This window comes from Elephas maximus, chromosome 14 (genome assembly GCF_024166365.1).
Source record: "Elephas maximus indicus isolate mEleMax1 chromosome 14, mEleMax1 primary haplotype, whole genome shotgun sequence".
Lineage (NCBI taxonomy): Eukaryota > Metazoa > Chordata > Mammalia > Proboscidea > Elephantidae > Elephas > Elephas maximus.
Genome location: NC_064832.1, coordinates 27,196,054 through 27,216,154, shown reverse-complemented (window position 1 = coordinate 27,216,154; position 20,101 = coordinate 27,196,054). Strand labels below are relative to the sequence as shown.

The following is a 20,101-nucleotide window of genomic DNA, read 5'->3' as shown; positions in this document are numbered from 1 at the left end:
ATAAGGTAGTAGCTGGAAAATTTTCTTTCGTAAAGATTGGAGATAACATAATATCATGCTGAGGGAAATGATCCCGTTGAGAGGTAAATAGCTGGTAATGCAGGCAAGGGTACAGGAGGGAAGCCCAGGAGTAAGTGAGAGAGGATGGAGTCCAGTGCATGAGTGGCCAAGCAGCCACAGATGGCAGTGGGGCAGACCACCTTATAACAAGAAGAAATGCAGAGCCTGGGGTCTTAAGGCTTGCAAGCAGCCATCCCAGCTACAATAGGTCTCCACTCACCTGGAGCAGTGTAGGAAGGTAAAGAGGAATTGGAGCAGGAAATGTCACCACAATGAACATCTGCCTCCTATGCCATGAGATGAGAAGAGATGGATGATGCCCAGCTATCATTACTTAATGTTTTGATCTAAGATTCTATCAAAGAATCCTGATCAAAAGGGGGAAAATGAAAAAAGAATTTCCCGTTCTCAATAGAAGCCAGACCTGGAGCCATGGAGGCCGAACAAACACCCAAAATAATCTTTAAACCTGAAACCTCAAACAAAAACTTTCCCCAGAAGTCTACTTTGAACCAAACAACAGTTTAGCTTAATTATGTCTGCCTTGAGCATTGAGGTCTTTCAAAGCTATATCTGCATGAACCAAAGTGACAAAATAGAACCTCAAATATTACCTGAAGGGCAGAGAGAGGGTTTATGCTAATGGTGGTGGAATAGTTTTTTTTTTTTTTGTAATTTTTATTGTGCTTTAAGTTAAAGATTACAAATCAAGTCAGTCTCTCATACAAAAATTTACATACTCCTTGCTATATAGTCCTAATTGCTCTCCCCCTAATGAGACAGCCCGCTCCTTCCCTACACTCTCTTTTTGTGTCCACTTTGCCAGCTTCTGACCCCCTCTGCCCTCTCATCTCGCCTCCAGATAGGAGATGTCAACATAGTCTCAAGTGTCTACCTGATCCAAGAAGCTCATTCTTCAACAGCATCTTTTACTATCCCATTGTCCAGTCCAATCCCTGTCCGAAGGGCTGGCTTTGGTAATGGTTCCTGTCTTGGGCTAACAGAAGGTCTGGGGGCCATGATCACCCAGGTCCTTCTAGTCTCACTCAGTCAGACCATTAAGTCTGGTGTTTTTATGGGAAATTGGGGTCTGCATCCCACTGCTATCCTGTTCCCTCCGGGGTTCTCTGTTGTGTTCCCTGTCAGGGCAGTTATCAGTTGTAGCCGGGCACCATCTAGTTCTTCTGGTCTCAGGCTAATGGAGTCTCTGGTTTATGTTGCCCTTTCTGTCTCTTGGGCTCATAATTACCTTGTGTCTTTGGTGTTCTTCATTCTCCTTTGCTCCCGGTGGGTTGAGACCAATTGATGCAACTTAGATAGCCACTTTCCAGCGTTTAAGATTTCAGACGCCACTCTCCAAAGTGAGATGCAGAATGTTTTCTTAATAGATTTTATTATGCCAGTTGACTTAGATGTCCCCTGAAATCCTGGTCCCCAGACCCCTGCCCCTCCGATGATGGCCTTTGAAGAATTCATTTTATTCATGAAACTTCTTTGCTTTTGGTTTAGTCAAGTTGTGCTGACCTCTCCTGTATTGTGTGTTGTCTTTCCCTTCACCTAAATTAGTTCTTATCTACTATTAGTGAATACCCCTCTCCCACCCTCCCTCCCCCCTCTTGTAACCATTAAAGAATATTTTCTTTTCTATTTTAAACTATTTCCTGGGTTCTTATAATAGTGGTCTTATACAATATTTGTCCTTTTGCAACTAATTTCACTCAGCATAATGCCTCCCAGATTCCTCTATGTTATGAAATGTTTCACAGGTTCCTCACTGTTCTTTATCAATGCATAGTATTCCATTGTGTGAATATACCATAATTTATTTATCTACTCATCCATTGATGGGCACCTTGGTTGCTTCCATCTTTTTGCTATTGTAAACAGTGCTGCAATGAACATGACTGTGCATGTATCTGTTCGTGTAAAGGCTCTTATTTCTCTAGGATATATTCCAAGGAGTGGGATTGCTGGATCATATGATAGTTCTATTTCTACCTTTTAAAGGAAGTGCCAAATTGATTTCCAAAGTGGTTGTAACATTTTACATTCCCACCAGCAGTGTGTAAGTGTTCCAGTCTCTCCACAACCTTTCCAAAGCTTATTATTTTGTTTTTTGGATTATTGCCAGCCTCCTTGGAGATGGAATCTCCTTGTAGTTTTGATTTGCATTTCTCTAATGGCTAATGATCATTTTCTGCCAACAAATCTTCAACAATTCTCTCTATTTTCTATTATCCCTCCCCATTCTGGAACTCCAATCACTTGTAGGTTATTTCTCTTGATAGAGTCTCACATGATTCTTAAGGTTTCTTCGTTTTTTTTTTTTAATTCTTTTATCTGATTTTTCTTCAAATATATTGGTGCCAAGTGATTTATCTTCAAGTTCACAAATTGTGCCTTCCATTTGCTCAATTCTGCTTCTCTGACTTTCTATTGAATTGTCTATTTCTGTCATTTTATTGTTAATCTTCTGAATTTCTGATGGCTGTCTATGGACTTTTCCAGCTTATTAAATTTTTCATTACGTTCCTGAATAATCTTTCTAATTTCTTTAATTGCTTTATCTGTGTGCTCCTTGGCTTGTTCTGCGTATTGCCTGATTTCCTTCCTGATGTCTTGAAGGGTTCTGTATATTAATCTTTTGTATTCTGCCTCTGGCAATTCCAGGAAGGCACTTTCATCTAGAACATCCCTTGATTCTTTGTTTTGAGAGCTTGTTGAGGTGATCATGCTGTTTCTTTATGTAACTTGATATGGACTGTTGTCTCTGAGCCACCTATAAGTTATCGTATTAGTTTATGTTTGCTTACTGTGTCATAGCTTATTGCTTTGTTCTGTTTTGATATGCCCAAATGGGTTGCTTGAGTGAACTAGCTTATTTTCACCTTTGGAGCTCGGATGTCCTGTCCCCAGATGGCTAGAGCTGTTATCAGGTATATCAGTCTAGGAGTCCATTCACTTTTCTTGTATGAATTCAGCCCAGGTGTCCAGGTAGCTGATCATCAAGTGTGTGGTATAGGCTGTGTCCTACAGCCTTACTGTGGCAGGGGTGATTGGTGTAGGTACCAGTATCTGGTTGCAGCAGGGGGTCATGCTCTGAACAAGGCAGGGGGCTGGGAATCATCCCCCAAGTGTCTCTGAGGAAAGCGTGTTCCTCTTCCCTAGAGTGTACATGTGAGTCGGTTGTGCAGACAGACCATGGTCGCCGAATGTTTTTGGTTGTAAGGACTGGGAGGTACCAATTATCCTTGGACCTCCATCGTGGGTGGCTGGGTGATCTGAGTGGAGCCACCAGTCTTTAGGCCCCTGATGTGGGTAGGCGAGGACCCTGTTTAATAGGCAGAGTGTTGTCAAACATCAAACACCCACCTCTCCACCACACAGCTGAAACAGTTGTAGTCTGCCAACAAGGGCCTATCCTCCTGAAATAGGCCCACAAAGGTCCATGCAGAGGGGTAAGTTACTCAAAGTCCATGGACCGTTTATGCCTGGACAGGAGCTGCTTCTGTCCTGAGCTCCTCCGGTTAGTGGAGCTGGCAAATTATCTTTTCCCCCAACTGCAAATTTTTTCCTTCTCCAAGGCCGGAAGAATGGCTCTAGGTGCTCTACAGGGCCTATCTCAGGACCAGGGAAATCAACAGCCACTGAAGCTGGCTTGGGGGTGGGGGGGCGGGGTAAAATACACACAAGTACTTAGCTTTTGCCAAGAGTGCTGTTCTTCTCTGGTTCTGGATGTTTGAGTAGGTTGTCTGGCTGGATGTTTCTCCCTCAGGGAACTGCAGCCCAAAACTAGTATCGGCCTGCCAGCCATTCCCGGGGATGGTGCCTAAGGGTTCCAGTGATTCAGGTCCAGTAATTCCTCTCTGCTTCTTCTTCTTTTTTTTTTCCTGAACCGTCTCTTCTTCCCCCTGCCCCTCAGTTCATTTTCTAACTTTGCCTTTGATGTTCAGGGCTTCTAGCATGTCACAAATATACTCTTTTCACTTGTTTTTCCAGGTCTTTGTTGTAAGAGGGCCCACTGGAAGCATCTGTCTATTCCACCATCTTGGCCCATCTCTGCAATAATTTTGAAAAGGATATCAATAATGGTCACACAACTTGAAGACTGTAAACAACCTCACTGAATTGTACCTGTATAACTTGTTGAAATGGTGCATTATTTGCTGTGTATATTTTGACCAAAAAAGAAGAAAGTCACCATACACAGAGCAGATGCAAGGTTAGTAGATCTGCTAGGGGACAGGTGTGCACGCTCTTCTGACAGCTTTTATTTTCCCAGTGAATCAGAAGCAAGGTCATCAGTGGAGAATGAGGAGGGTGGAGAAGAATAAAATTTGAGGTGTGCAAAGGCCTGCTCAGCATTGAATCGTCTAGTGAGTTTTCTAGGGTAGCAGTATCCAATAGAAATATAATGAAAGCCACATATGTGATTTTAAACTGTCAAGTAGACACATTCTAAAAATAAAAAGAAACAGATAAAATTAGTTTTTATAATATATTTCATTTAACCCAACATATCCAAAATATTGTCATTTCAACATGGAATCAGTATAAAAACTACTAATGGGGTAGATTACATTCCTGTTTTACAGTGCTAAGCTTTCAAAAGCCAGGGTATATTTTACACTTTCAGCACATCTCAGTTCAGGCTAGCCACATTCAAGTGCTCAGGAGCCACATATGGCTAGTGGCTGCCATATTGGACAGCACAGGAAATGAAGTAGGGCTAATGGACAATACTGAGGACCTCCTTGAGACTGGGAGTCATGAAACTAAGTGAGATTGGCATGGTTGTGTGTTTTTGTCCAGCTATATTCAGCTACTTCAGATGTGGAGTAGATGGAGAATTATCTTAGCCAGGAATGAAGTTTTGCCAACAGCATTCACCAAAGGAAAAAAAGAGGAAAGGAATGAGTGACACGCACAACAGAATGATTATACATCTTTACTATAGAACACAAGCCACGGAAGTAAGGCTTGGTGCTGCGGCGGGGGGGGGGGGAGGGAGAGGAAGCAAAAAGGTGGTAGGATCAAAGGAGGTTCTAGTAGGATCAAAGAACTTTTAGAATTGTAGATGCCATGCAACATACAAAGATATCTAGAGTAATCCCCGCCTTCGGCAAGCTGATCTTGATGGCAGGTATACCTGTAAATGTTCCATAAGATATTACATGATAAATGCCAGGTCAGTAGCACAAGTGCTCTATATGATTTCAGAGGAGGAAGGGCTCACCTCCTACCGAGATGATCCAAAAAATTCATGGACGGAGTGGATGGTTGGTAAACTGGGCCTTGAAGGATGAATGGGATTTTAATCAGTCTATGGAAGAGAGAAGTGAGCAGAAAGCACAAGCACAGATACAAAAGCAAAAAAAAATTTTGATATTTCTTATGGTAGGAATAAAAAAAAATCTTAATATTTATTGAGAGAACCATTAATCACAATGGGGGAGGCAGCCTATAAGTAAAGATAGGTCTTTAGAGAAGGATCTGGGATAATTTCACTGAGGCAGAAAGGCCTCACCATAAAATAAAGGGATTCCCCCAAAGACAATGTCTCCTAGGTGTAGGAGGACTAGGTGGCAAGGACTGTACCCCAAAATACTCTTCCTTCCAGGGCTACTCTACATCACCCGCCCCCCCCCCCCCCCCCACACACACACCCCTGCCATCTTTCTCTTAGAGTTCAGTCTCACATACTTACTTCTCTTCTGTGGACATGCTGTTACATACAAACAGATGCAACATAGTTACCTTTCACCCTCAGACTCTGGAAGAAAATATTTGGAACCGAGTAATTAAATGATAAATGACTTCTCTTAGCTTACAGAGCAGAAAAACAGACTCTGTGGAATTACTGTGACACATTTTTAATAGTAGATAGTCTTCTCTTACCGCACAGACCCAGTTTACAACTTTTTCAGAAAATGAGCCACATGTGTACATTGTACTCTTCTAGTTTTTCCTATATCTGATACTGTTTCTCTGAAAATTTTAGGGGACAGGAAATATTTCAATTTACTTTGGTTCTGGACACAGTCTTCACTGAAAAACAAGAGATACAATTTTTCCTAATTGTGTGCAGGTTAGTGCCACAAAATAAAGATGAAAAATTATTTTCTCTTTTGCAAGTTGTAAATGTGTAGGTAAAACTGCTAGTATATCCACTCCCTCCTTTTTTTCACGAGAATTTCCTACTTCAGTTGGAACATTTAGAAAGAGTATGAAGACCTAGCCGTTTTTCCCGTCAGCTTTTAGTGATGCACTTGTATCCTTCGCACTTCACAGGTCATTATCATTTTAAATTTCTAAATCAGTATATGAAAGCAGAAGCTTTAGAAGCAACTTTCCTGCTGCCTAACAGAAAGTCATTAATGCCTGGAAGAGAATTCATACTAACTGCCACACGTGGTCTTACAACGTCTAAAGACCATTCCCATAACATAAAACAGAATGCTCAGTAAACAGAACATATCAATTATCGAATACCATTTATTTAAGATAGCTTTAAGAACCATGGATCATAGAAATAACCATATTAAACTTCATAGGCCTAGATGAATATAGATTAAGGTATTGTTCAATTAAAACTAATACTTAATATGAATTTTAAAAATAAATATATATATAATCCATTCAGCTGCATAAAGTAGAATATATTTCCATCAAAAAGTCAGCAAAGATGTCAACATACTTGAAAATGTGAAATACTGTTTTTAAAAACTTCACCGACATGCTAGAATTCTGAAGGCTGCAGATGCCACTGGTCACACAGCTACAGATGCTCTCACGGCTCTCCTTACTGGTGACAAAACACCCATTGTCTGCTGATTTAATTAGAAAGGCCAAGTCCATAGTTCTTTTAGTAGTGCTAGGTGTGGTTTTAACCCTGGTGTCTTTAACACTCATGCACCTGGGTGATTCTGTAAGATCTGTCTCAAGGAAGCACAAGCTCCACGTGCGAATCCGAAGGAAGCGACTGAATCAGCTTCTTGACTATTGTCTTCAAACACTGGTGGGCAGCAGTCAAGTCTCTGTCAAACTGCTGTCCTTCAATCTGTAGAGCCAGAGGACTGCAGATGTTTCTAAACTCAACACTATCCTGAAGTAAACAACAAACACAAGCAAGAAATTAGATAGATTAAGGGGGACATTCGGTGTGTTTTGCTTACCCGGCCTCTAATTCCTTCTCTTCTGCTAGTTGTTGTTAGCTGCCGGAGAGTAGGGTCGCTATGAGTCGGAATCGACTCGACGGCAGTGGGTTTGGTTTTTTGGTTTGCCAAGGAGTAGGCCCTGACTCGTGCAGCCCCAAGCACAATAGTACAAAATGCTGTCAGTCCTGTGCCATTCACATGATTGGACTGTGTGATCCACAGGGTTTTCGCTGGATGATTTTAGGAAGTAGATCGCCAGGTCTTTCTTCCCTTTTGGTAATGCCACCCCAATTTTTCTCTCAGGGAACTAGTGTTGTGTGCAATCCAGTTGATCCAACTCACAAAGACCCTATAGGGCAGGGTTTCCTAGGCTGAAATCTTTATGGGAGCAGATAGCCAGGTCTTTTCTCCTGCAGAGTAGCTGGTGGGTTTAAACAGCCGGCCTTTCCTGTTAGCAGCCAAGCGTTTGCACCACCAGACTCCTTCTCAGGGAACTACCCTTCCCCACTTTCAGTCCACAGGGATTGACCAACATTACCCCACCTCACAACTCCAACTGGCTCCACAAAACCAGGAGCCAATTGGAGCATATAACCTCCAGCCATACTCATCCATCAAAGAGGGACAGGTGAACTAAGCCAGGATATCTACTAGAACCATTGGGAAAAAGAAGAAAAAAATAAATAAATTATCATATAAATACCATTTATTCAAGATAATGTTAAGAATCATGCAGTTTAAATCATGTAAATAACCATATTAAACCTCACAGGCCTACCTGAAACTGGCTGTTGGAAAATATCTTGCCACTATGAGTCAGAATCAACTCAATGGCAGTGGGTTTGGTTTTTGGTTTTTTGTGAGGGGAGAATAAGAATGAGAATGAAGCCAACACAGAAAAAAGCAGCTCCAACAGATGAAAAGAGCCTGATTCCAATTACACCTTCTGAGCATGTGAATCCAGCTGGGCTTGAATAGTAAAACTCAAGATCTTTTGGCTATAGGAGTCAATAAACATCCCTTTTTCCATAAACCAGTTTGAGTTGAATTCCTGTTACTTATTCCTAAAAGAGCCGACAAATACAAAAATAACCTCTGCTCCCATGATGCCACACTCACCACAGCCAAGATTCTAATACAAAATTTGACACTCTATGAACATGCTCTCAAGAAATTCTCAATGCAAATTTAGAAAGAATACTACCCAGTTGGTTTAAAAGAATTAAATAATTCGATAGATTTTTTTAATTGAGGTAAAATCCACATAACATTTCACCCTTTTAAGCATTTTAAAATGTACAGTTCAGTGGCTTTAAGTACATTCACGTTCCTGGGTGATGCAAACGGTTAACGTGCTTAGCTGCTAACTGAAAGGCTGTCAGTTGAAGTACACTCAGAAGCGCCTCAGAAGAAAGGCCTGGTGATCTACGTCCAAAAAATCAGACACTGAAAACCCTCTGGAGCATAGACACGCCTGGGGTGCTCTAAGTTGGAACTGACTCAACAACTGGTTGGGTACACTTACAATGTTGTACAACCACCACCATTATTTAATTCCAGAACGTTTTCACTACCAAAACAAACGAACCCTGTACTCATGAAGCATTCCCTATTCCCTGCTCCCCAGGCCTCCTAGCAACCACTAACTTGCTTTATGTCTCCATGGATTTGCCTATTATGGACATTTCACAAAATGGAACCATACAATGTATGTGACCTTCCTGTGTCTGACCTCCTTCACTTAGCATAATGTTTTCAAGGTTCATCCATGTCGTGGCATGGGTCAGTACTTCACTCCTGTTCATGGTTGAATAATATTCCATTGTACGAATATATCAAATTTTGTTTATCCACTCTTCAGCCGATGGGCATCTGTTGCCACCCTTTGCATATCGTGAATGACACTGTTACGAACGTTCATACACCAAGTTTTTGTCTGAATATATGTTTTCAGTTTTCTTGGTTATATACCTAGGAGTGGATTGCTGAATTGTACAGCAATTTTGTTTAGCTTTATGAGAAACTGCCAAACTGCTTTCCACAGTGGCTACACCATTTTATAATCTCACCAGCAAGGAAAGAGGGCTCCAATTTATTCACATCCTTGTCAACACTTGCTATTTTCTGGGTTTTTTGTTTGGTTGGTTGGTTTTTATTAGTATTATAGTAATCTTAATGGGTGTTAAGTGGTAACTCATTGAGGCTTCAATTCGCATGATGAAAGGTTTTCAGCATCTGTAAAAACGGCACAGAGGCGGCATCTGACCTCCTTTAACTTCACGAGGAGGAAGGAGAATCAAGGCCAACAGCCAAGGCTGATTCCTATGAGGCAAGGGTCAGACCTGCCTCCTCTCTCTGCCATCTTTACCAATTCTGACACCAACTGTCCCTCCCACAGCACTCTCCACTTCTCTGCTGGGTTCAATAATTCACCGCAATGGCTACCCAGAACACACAGACCATACTCACCGTTACGGGGTTTATTAGGGAAGTAACAGGTTATAATTCAGGCTCAGGAACACTCACGGATACAGTTGTTCCACCAGGGCGGCCTCTTCTCAGCTGTGCTCACAGGCACGCCTCTCCCTGGCCCTAGGCCTCTGCCCAAAGGCACTCACTTTCTCTCTCCACGGGCCAGGGAGCCCACCATGCCATCTCCTGCTGCTGAGTCTCTGCTGCTGGGACTCTCCTGCCAGGTCTCTCCTGCCACGACTTCTCCCCATCTTCAGGGTTATAGCTCACTATCTTCTGGGTCCAAAGGCTCTTCTGGTTTCTTCTTCCTTGGTGGTGGTGGGATTCTGTTTCCCGCCTCTGGGGTGGCTCATTTCAAACCTAGCAGGATGGCAAAACTGACCAGTCCCTTTGGTGGGCCATAATTACCCTATCACACAGTCCTGCCCAATCACTTGCAGGGGGAGTTACAAGACCATAGCGAGAAAGGCAACACAAAAGTGATCCATCACGATGCAGGCCACCCCCTGGCTTTTCTAGCCATGGTTCTTTTATACGTGGAGGATAACTTTCCCCTCCCAATCATTTTACCAATCTGAAACAATCATAAACCATTAGTCCTTCAATAGGGCAAAGAGTCCTCAAGGGTGAGGCTACTCAGGCACCAGCCACTCAGATCTGCTGCAGGTTCCATCTGATCTGGTTAGGTTCTCCAAAAGTCACCTCGTCTTCACTCTTTCTGGATTCTGACAAAATTTAACTGAGAAGATTATTCCCTTGCTCTGAGCCTCACGAGGTATCAGCATAGCAAAACCTTTAAGGGACTTTGGGTTTCGCCACTGTACTCCAGTCTAGCAGTGCCTCCCACTTAGTCCATTCTTTCACAGTTACAGCTTCTAGAATTACAAATTTTACAATCACAACTAACCCTGTTAACAATCAACACTCACAACTGAATCATACAATCTAATCAGCATCTTCTCCCACCCTCTCTTCCCCAGACCCATCAGGAAAAGAGGAAACTATTTAATGGGGATCCTCCCCTGTCCCCTCATTTAATGTAAGCACACCTATGAAGGCATGTAAGGCGGCATGTAAGGCAGCCATCTCATGCCTATATCTGCCCCCTGTTTTAGATAGCCAGTGTTTAAATTGCCCGTCCCTATCAAACCAGTACTCTGAGGAGACAAGAATGTTCCTTGGTCTTGAAGAATCTTCTGTTCCAGTTGGAACTCAAAGCATCTGCATCCATAAGCAAAGTTCAGACCAGAGCAACCACCAGATTGTAGCGATCTACACCAGTCATGGTGTCAAACATCTTTCTCTTCATTCGGTCCGTGTGATCATCACAGTTATGTGTCAACATGGCTAGGTCATGATTCTTAGTGGTTTGGCAGTTGTGATGCAGTTTGGCAATCATATGATGATGTGATCACTTCCATGATGAGATCTGATGTAATGTGATCACCTCCGTTATGGGAGCTGCTGTGAGTAGCCAATCGATTGAAAGGCTGTTTCCTTGAGCATGTGGCCTGCATCAAATATATTCTGGCAGGGCTTGGGGGCTTTTTGCTTGCGCTGGATCCCGCAGCTCGCTCCCGTTCGTCTGACCTCTGATTCTTCGGACTTGAGCTAGCAGCTTACCTGCCATCTTGCCTGCCAATATTGGGATTTGTCGATCTTTGCAGCCTGTGAGCAAGAGCCTTGTTGTCCGACCTGCCAATCTTGGGTTCGACAGCACCTGCGGCTACATGAATCAGGAGAAGCCCCTATCCTGACCCACGGACTTGGGACATTCCAGCCTCTGCAATCGCGTGAGCCGTTTCCTGGATACAAATCTCTTTATATAGATATTTATATGCTTTGCTGGTTTTCTTCTCTAGAGAACCCAGTCTAAGACAGCTGGGTTCTAGTCAGCTCATCCTTAGCCATCCAAGTGAGGTCACAATGGGTAGTAGCCTCAGGCTTGAAAGTTCACACCCACTTCCTGGCACTTCAGACAGCCCCTTCACACACTCTCTCATCCCTAACCACCTTGAGCTAGGTCAATGGGTTCCACCTGTAAACACAGGAGTCCACACAACTCCTTTTACTTCTGACCAGCCAGCCCTTCCTCTCACTCTAATCTCTAGCCCCCACGGGCTAGGTCAATAGGTACCAATGGATCATTGATGCACTGTCCCCACTTCCACTCATCAAGTGGACAAGGTGGTCACCACAAATGAGCAGACCAAGCTGTCTAGTCACCAGCTCCCTTTAACTTCCAGTCCTGGAAAGGGGCTTTTTCTGATGGACAGTGACTTCTCCTACCTCAATGCATCCAATAGCAAACAGCTTGCTTGAAATTCAAAAAGCAAAACAGTCACTTTTTCTCCACAGATGCTTGCTTCAAATGCAAATCTCCAGTTCTCTCAGCAGGTTTGGGTAGTTCCACATGTCTTTTCAAACGTAAAATCTGGGTGGGGCTCATGTTTCCATCTAAGCCCACCTCTATATACAGGACTATCGCATTCAAACAGCCTGTGTTTCCCTGGTGCAAATCTTAATTCCCCTTTCAGCATATCCAATCAAGTTCCATGCTGTCTGTAATCTATAAACTCATTAACAAAAAAAAAAAAAAACATTGCCTTCCAGTCGATTCGGACTCGTAACGACCCTATAGGACAGAGTAGAACTGCCCCGTAGCATTTCCAAGGAGCGCCTGGTGGAGTCGAACTGCCGACCTTTTGGTTAGCAGCTGAAGCTCTTAACCACTACTCCATCAGGGTTTCCCCGTGTAATCTATAGTACCCAGTATTCATTTTTACCATACATTTAGGTCTACTTTACGAGAGTAGGTAGGAGAAACATTCAATATCCATAGTACATTCAGATAAACACATAGCTCTGAACGCATAACCCTTTTTAAAACATTCCGGTTGCATATTCTCTTCTCCACACATTAACTATCTTTCCATTCATATGCATATGGCCTTGGGCCTCTGGCTGGGTGGAACCAGAAGACCCTGGCCTCATATCAGTCATCCTGCTTAGCTGGACTGGCTTTTGCCCCAGGCCACTCCAAGTGCTGCTTTTCAGCCATTACCAAAAAAAAACCAAAACCAAACCCAGTGCCGTCTAGTCGATTCTAACTCATAGAACCCTGTAGGACAGAGTAGAACTGCCCCACAGAGTTTCCAAGGAGCGCCTGGTGGATTCAAACTGCCGACCCTTTGGTGAGCAGCCGTAGCACTTAACCACTACGCCACCAGGGTTTCCTCAGCCATTACAGGTAACAACAATCAAAGCAACCATCTAAGAATCAAAAGTTTCACTTTCCAAGCCCGTTCGTTCTTTCTCATACAAAGTCCCATCCTTCCATGAGTCTGGAGCCATTACAAAGAATCCCACTTCTGATGCTAACTGTAAAAATGGCATGGGAGGGCGGGCAGCATCTTACCACCTCTCACGTCACGAGGGAGAAGGGGAACAAAGATCAATAGTGCAAGGCTGGCTCCCATGAGGCGAAGGCCAGACAAGGTTCCTCTCTCCACCATCTTTACCAATTCTGACACCAACCATCCCTCCCAGCACTCTCTATTTCTCTGCTGGGTTCAATAATTCATCACAATGGCCATACAGAGCACACAGACCATACTCATGATTATGGGGTTTATTAGGGAAGTAATGGGTTACAATTAAGGCTCAGGAACACCCAAGGAAAGAGTTCTTCCACCAGGACAGCTTCTCACAGGCATGCCTCTCCCTAGCCCTAGGCTTCTGCCCAGAAGCACTTGCTTTCTCTCTCCATGGGCTGGGAAGCCCACCATGCCATCTCCTGCTGCTGGGTCTCTGCTGCCAGGTCTCTTCTGCCACCACTTCTCACCATCTTCAGGGTTACAGCTCACTGTCTTCTCTTCTGGGTCCAAAGAGTCTTCTGACTCTTCTTCCTTGGTGGTGGTGGGATTCTCTGTTTCCTACCTCTGGGATGGCTCATTTCAAACCCAGCAGGATGGCAAAACTGATCAATCCCTTCGGTGGGCCACAATTATGCTATCACACAGTCCTGCCCAATCACTTGGGTGGGAGTTACAAGACCATGGCAAGAAAGGTCACACACAAGCGATCCATCACACCTCAGCATCTTTTCATGTGCTTATAGGCCATCTGTATATCTTCTTTGCAGAAACATGTCTAGTCAAGCTCTTTTCCCAGTGTTCAGTTGAGTTGCTTACCTTTTTTTTCCCCAATATATTTTCAGTCCCTGAATGTTTCATATTCTAAAATCCACTGGAAGTAAATAATACACAGAAACTCTTCCCCATTAGAGATAATGGTGAATATATGATCTCTTTTAAATACACAGAAATTGTTACTGGGTGGAAACCCCAGGCTCTGCTCAGCGGGACTCATATTGGCCACTAAATGAGGGACCAAGGTGGGAGAGCAGAAAAGGCATCTTTATTTCGTTGCCTGAAGAAAAGGGGTCAGTCGGAGCTGCTGGGGACAAGACCGTTCCATGAGGGCGAGGGGGAAGGTTACTTTTAAGGGGTTTACAAGTAGGAAGCTCATACAAGTTATGTCAGCAACATTCTTAATCAGGCTATGCAGGCACAATGGGGTTTACATATAACTTCATGCATCACCAGAATTTTAATGTAAAATTACAGGGCACGCCAAGCAAAAAAAGCAGGATTCTGATGCGAAGTTGCTTGAGGTAGTGGAATTTTCCACAGCCTGGGGATCTCTGTCTTATTAGCAGCTCCAACTGACTCCTCTTCCTTGTGCAATGAAATAAAGGGGCATTTTCTGCTGTCCCATCTCAGTCTCTTGTTTATTGGCCAATACGAGTCACGCCGAGCAGAACCTGGGGTTTCCACCCAGTAACATGTCTGGCAAGCCAGCCAGGAGGCATCCACTCAGTTCCTGAGGTGGGTGGGACAGCAGGCCAGCTGCAACGTCTGGTGCCACCAGGAGACCTTGCAGCAGCTCTGGAAGCTGATCCACCTTGGATGGATGGTGGCTCCTCTGTGGGAGACACAAAATGCACAGGGATTATTTGGCAATACCTAGGTAACGCGTTACGAGAGTCCCAAAAAGCGGGAGGAACTGACCATTGAGCGCATTAGGTATCCGAGGTTATTTGGTACATAACAGGGTAAATCCTAGGTAAGGCCTTAGAAGAGTCCCAAGAAGTGCGAGGAATTGACCTGTGAGGGTGGAGAACACTCACTCTACATACCTGTTAGGTTGGTATACCGCATTAGGTTGTGTGACTGTGTAATAGTGTGTATCTGGAGAATGTGGAACTTTCAAGGGATCCCTGAATTTAGCCCGTTGGGATGCACCCTTAAGAACTGGGAACAGAGATTCAGACAGGCATGGCTGTGGCAACATGCCTGTCCGTTTCCTACTTTTACCTCTTTAAATATATGCTAAATAAAGCCTTTCTGCTTTTTTTTACTAAGCTTGGTAGTGTTTTCACCCTACACAGTTAATGGCGTAGTAGTTGCAGGGATCCTAGAACCATGAATCCAGTCAACCTCAAGGAGACCTTGACTGTGGAGCAGAAGCTGGCCAAGAGAGAGGTCCTATCTTCTGCACCCAAGTGTCCCTTCTGGACTCTGTGTCCCTTCAATACTGAGGGGGTAAGTGCTCTTGGAAAACGAGGCTTTGCTTATTTTTTTTGTTCTCTTTCTCATGTTTTCTTAAGTTTTGTTTGGCATATTTGTTTTGAAAACCAGTTATTTGATGAAGGAGTATCTTAATTTTTGCTTGACTGGTTAAGAGTGACATTTAATCTTTTGGTGAAATGCAGTCAGGCGCCTGAAACATTAAAGAGATAATTCTATTTCCAAAGAGCTGTCACTATAAGCTGCAAAATTTGGGCACGGGCTGACCAGTAAAAGCCATTAGGGCAATTGCCAGTGCCCATCACGAGCATTAAAGATTCCTGTGACAGTATAAGGTGGTGGAGAGACAGGCTAGAGCACTAGGCTGCCTGCCACCCGCAAGCAAACTCATGCAATGGAGGTACACATTGGTCCAAGTGAAACACTGTCCAAACCCCGTGGCGTTTCTTGTTAGGGTTCTTTTTGTGACTCAGAGAAAACCTGGGCAATAGTGCACTGTTCTGCCAAATTTGTAGGGGAAAATAATAGCTCCTGACCTGTTTCATGAAATTCACAGGAAGAAGTGGTAGTTCCAGACTTCTTATGATAGCATTACTCAATAAAGAATCACAATGTTAAAATTAAAATCATCAGTTGTTGTTGTCATTGTTGTTGTTAGGTTCCATCGATTTGGTTTTGACTCACAGCAACCCTATGTACTACAGAGTGAAACACTGCCCAGTACAGTGCCATGCTCACAATCATTGTTACTCTTGAGCCCATCGTTACAACCTCTGTGTCAATCCATCTCCTTGAGGGTCTTCCTCTTTTTTGCTGACCCTCTACTTTACCAAGCTTGATGTCCTTCTCCAGGGACTGATCTCTCCTGACAACATGTCGAAAGTATGTAAGATGTAGTCTTGCCATCCTTGCTTCCAAGGAGCATTCTGATTGTACTTCTTCCAAGACAGATTTGTTCATTCTTTTGGCAGTCCATGATATATTCAATATTCTTTGCCAACACCACAATTCGAAGGCATCAATTCTTCTTCTGTCTTCCTTATTCATTGTCCAGCTTTAACATGCACATGATGTGACTGAAAATACCTTGGCTTGGGTTAGGTGCACTTTAGTCTTCAAGGTGACATCTTTGCTTTTCAGCACTTTAAAGAGGTCTTTTGCAGCAGACTTGCCGAATGCAATGTTGATTTTGGATCCAAGGAAAACGAAATCTTTGACAACTTCAATCTTTTCTCCATTTATCATGATGTTGCTTATTGGTCCAGTTGTGAGGATTTTTGTTTTCTTTCTATTTTTTTTTAAGTAATTTTTATTGTGCTTTAAGTGAAAGTTCATAAATCAAGTCAGTCTCTCACACAAAAACCCATACACACCTTGCTACACACTCCCAATTACTCTCCCCCTAATGAGACAGCTGGGTCTCTCCCTCCACTCTCCATTTTCGCGTCCATTTTGTCAGCTTCTAACCCCCTCTACCCTCTCATCTCCCCTCCAGGCAGGAGATGCCAACACAGTTTCAAGTGTCCGCTTGATCCGAGTAGCTCACTCCTCACCAGCATCCCTCTCCAACCCACCGTCCAGTCCAATCCATGTCTGAAGAGCCGTCCTCAGGAATGGTCCCTGTCCTGGGCCAACAGAAGGTCTGGGGGCCATGACCACCGGGGTTCTTCTAGTCTCAGTCAGACCATTAAGTCTGGTCTTATGAGAATTTGGGGTCTGCAACCCACTGCTCTCCTCCTCCCTCAGGGGTTCTCTGTTGTGTCCCCTGTCAGGGCAGTCATCAGTTGTAGCCAAGCACCATCTAGTTCTTCTGGTCTCAAGATGATGTAGCCTCTGGTTCATTTGGCCCTTTCTGTCTCTTGGGCTCGTGATTGCCTTGTGTCCTAGGTGTTCTTCATTCTCCTTTGATCCAGGTGGGTTAAGAACAATTGATGCATCTTAGATGGCTGCTTGCTAGCGTTTAAGACCCCAGACGCCACTCTTCAAAGTGGGATGCAGAATGTTTTCTTAATAGATTTCATTATGCCAATTGACTTAGATGTCCCCTGAAACCATGGTCCCCAGACCCCTGCCCCTCCTATGATGGCCTTCAAAGCATTCAGTTTATTCAGGAAACTTCTTTCTTTTGGTTTAATCCAATTGTGCTGACCTCCCCTGTATTGTGGGCTGTCTTTCCCTTCACCTAAAGTAGTTCTTATCTACTATCTAATTAGTGAGTGTCCCTCTCCCACCCTCCCTCCCCCCTCTCGTAACCATGAAAGAATGTTTTCTTCTCATTTTAAACGATTTCTCAAGTTCTTATAATGGTCTTATACAATATTTGTGCTTTTGCATCTGACTAATTTCACTCAGCATAATGCCTTCCAGGTTCCTCCATGTTATGAAATGTTTCACAGATTCCTCACTGTTCTTTATCAATGTGTAGTATTCCATTGTGTGAATATACCATAATTTATTTATCCATTCATCCATTGATGGGTACCTTGGTTGCTTCCATCTTTTTGCTATTGTAAACAGTGCAGCAATAAACATGGGTGTGCACATATCTGTTCGTGTAAAAGCTCTTATTTCTCTAGGATATATTCCAAGGAGTGAGATTGCTGGATCGTATGGTAGTTCTATTTCTAGCTTTTTAAGGAAGCGCCAAATCGATTTCCAAAGTGGTTGTACCATTTTACATTCCCACCAGCAGTGTATAAGTGTTCCAATCTCTCCACAGCCTCTCCAACATTTATTGTTTTGTGTTTTTTGGATTAATGCCAGCCTTGTTGGAGTGAGATGAAATCTCATTGTAGTTTTGATCTGCATTTCTCTAATGGCTAATGATCGTGAACATTTCCTTATATATCTGTTAGCTACCTGAATGTCTTCTTTAGAGAAGTGTCTATTCATATCTTTTGCCCATTTTTTAACTGGGTTATTTGTCTTTTTGCAGTTGAGTTTTTGCAGTATCATGTAGATTTTAGAGATCAGGTGCTGATCAGAAATGTCATAGCTAAAAGCTTTTTCCCAATCTGCAGGTAGCCTTACTCTTTTGGTGAAGTCTTTGGATGAGCATAGGTGTTTGATTTTTAGGAGCTCCCAGTCATCTAATTTTTCTTCTACATACTTTATAATGGTTTGTATACTGTTTATGCCATGTATTAGGGCTCCTAACATTGTCCCTATTTTTTCTTCCATGATCTTCATTTTTTTAGATTTTATATTTAGGTCTTTGATCCATTTTGAGTTACTTTTTGTGCGTGGAGCGAGGTAAGGGTCTTGTTTCATTTTTTTGCAGATGGATATCCAGTTATGCCAGCACCAATTGTTAAAAAGACTGTCTTTTCCCCATTTAACTGTTTTGGGGCCTTTGTCAAATATCAACTACTTATATGTGGATGGATTTATGTCTGGATTCTCAGTTCTGTTCCATTGGTCCATGTATCTGTTGTTGTACCAGTACCAGGCTGTTTCGACTACTGTGGCAATATAATAGGTTCTAAAATCAGGTAAAGTAAGGCCTCCCACTTTGTTCTTCTTTTTCAGTAATGCCATATTTATCCGGGGCCTCTTTTCCTTCCATATGAAATTGGTGATTTGTTTCTTCATCTCATTAAAGAATGTCCTTGGGATCTGGATCAGAATTGAATTAAATGTATAGATTGCTTTTGGTAGAATAGACATTTTTATAATGTTAAGTCTTCCTATCCACGAGCAAGGTATGTTCTTCCACTTATGTAAGTCTCTTTTGGTTTCTTGCAGAAGTGTACTGTAGTTTTCTTTGTATAAGTCTTTTACATCTCTGGTAAGATTTCTTCCTAAGTATTTTATCTTCTTGGGGGCTACTGTAAATGGCATTGATTTGGTGATTTCCTCTTCGATGTTCTTTTTGTTGGTGTAGAGGAATCCAACTGATTTTTGTATGTTTATCTTGTATCCCGATACTCTGCTGAACTCTTCTATTAGTTTCAGTAGTTTTCTGGAGGATTCCTTAGGGTTTTCTGTGTATAAGATCATGTCATCTGCAAATGGAGATACTTTTACTTCTTCCTTGCCAATCTGGATGCCCTTTATTTCTTTATCTAGCCTAATTGCTCTGGCTAGGACTTCCAGCACAATGTTGAATAAGAGTGGTGATAACGGGCATCCTTGTCTGGTTCCCGGTCTCAATGGTAATGTTTTCAGGCTCTCTCCATTTAGGGTGATGTTGGCTGTTTTCTTTGTATAAATGCCCTTTATTATGTTGAGAAATTCTCCTTCTATTCCTATTTTGCTGAGAGTTTTTATCATGAGTGGGTGTTGAAATTTGTCAAATGCCTTTTCTGCATCAATTGATAAAATCATGTTATTCTTGTCTTTTTTTTAATTTATATGATGGATTACATTAATTGTTTTTCTAATGTTGAACCATTCCTGCATACCTGGTATGAATACCACTTGGTCATGGTGAATTATTTTTTTGATATGTTGTTGAATTATATTGGCTAGGATTTTGTTGAGGATTTTTGCATCTATGTTCATGAGGGATATAGGTGTATAATTTTCTTTTCTTGTGGTGTCTTTACCTGGTTTTGGTATCAAGGATATAGTGGCTTCATAGAATGAGTTTGGTAGTACTCCATCCTTTTCTATGCTCTGAAATACCTTTAGTAGTAGTGGTGTTAACTCTTCTCTGAAAGTTTGGTAGAGCTCTGCAATGAAGCCACCCATACCAGGGCTTTTTTTTTGCTCAGAGTTTTTTGATTACCTTTTCAATCTCTTCTTTTGTTATGGGTCTATTTAGTTGTTCTACCTCTGTTTGTGTTAGTTTAGGTAAGTAGTGTGTTTCTAGGATTTCAT

The 20,101-nt window shown here is 42.7% G+C and overlaps 1 protein-coding gene across 1 annotated transcript in view; it reads right to left on the bottom strand.

Annotated features, from left to right (window-relative positions):
* Positions 1-6,929: 6,929 nt before the first annotated feature.
* Positions 6,930-20,101, bottom strand: part of DLEU7 (deleted in lymphocytic leukemia 7) — a 45,957-nt gene continuing 32,785 nt past the window's right edge. Inside the window, exon 3 of the mRNA XM_049853206.1 lies at positions 6,930-7,165. Coding sequence (XP_049709163.1) covers positions 7,001-7,165 — 165 coding nt within the window. The 3' untranslated portion in view covers positions 6,930-7,000. The remainder of the gene's footprint in view (positions 7,166-20,101) is intronic.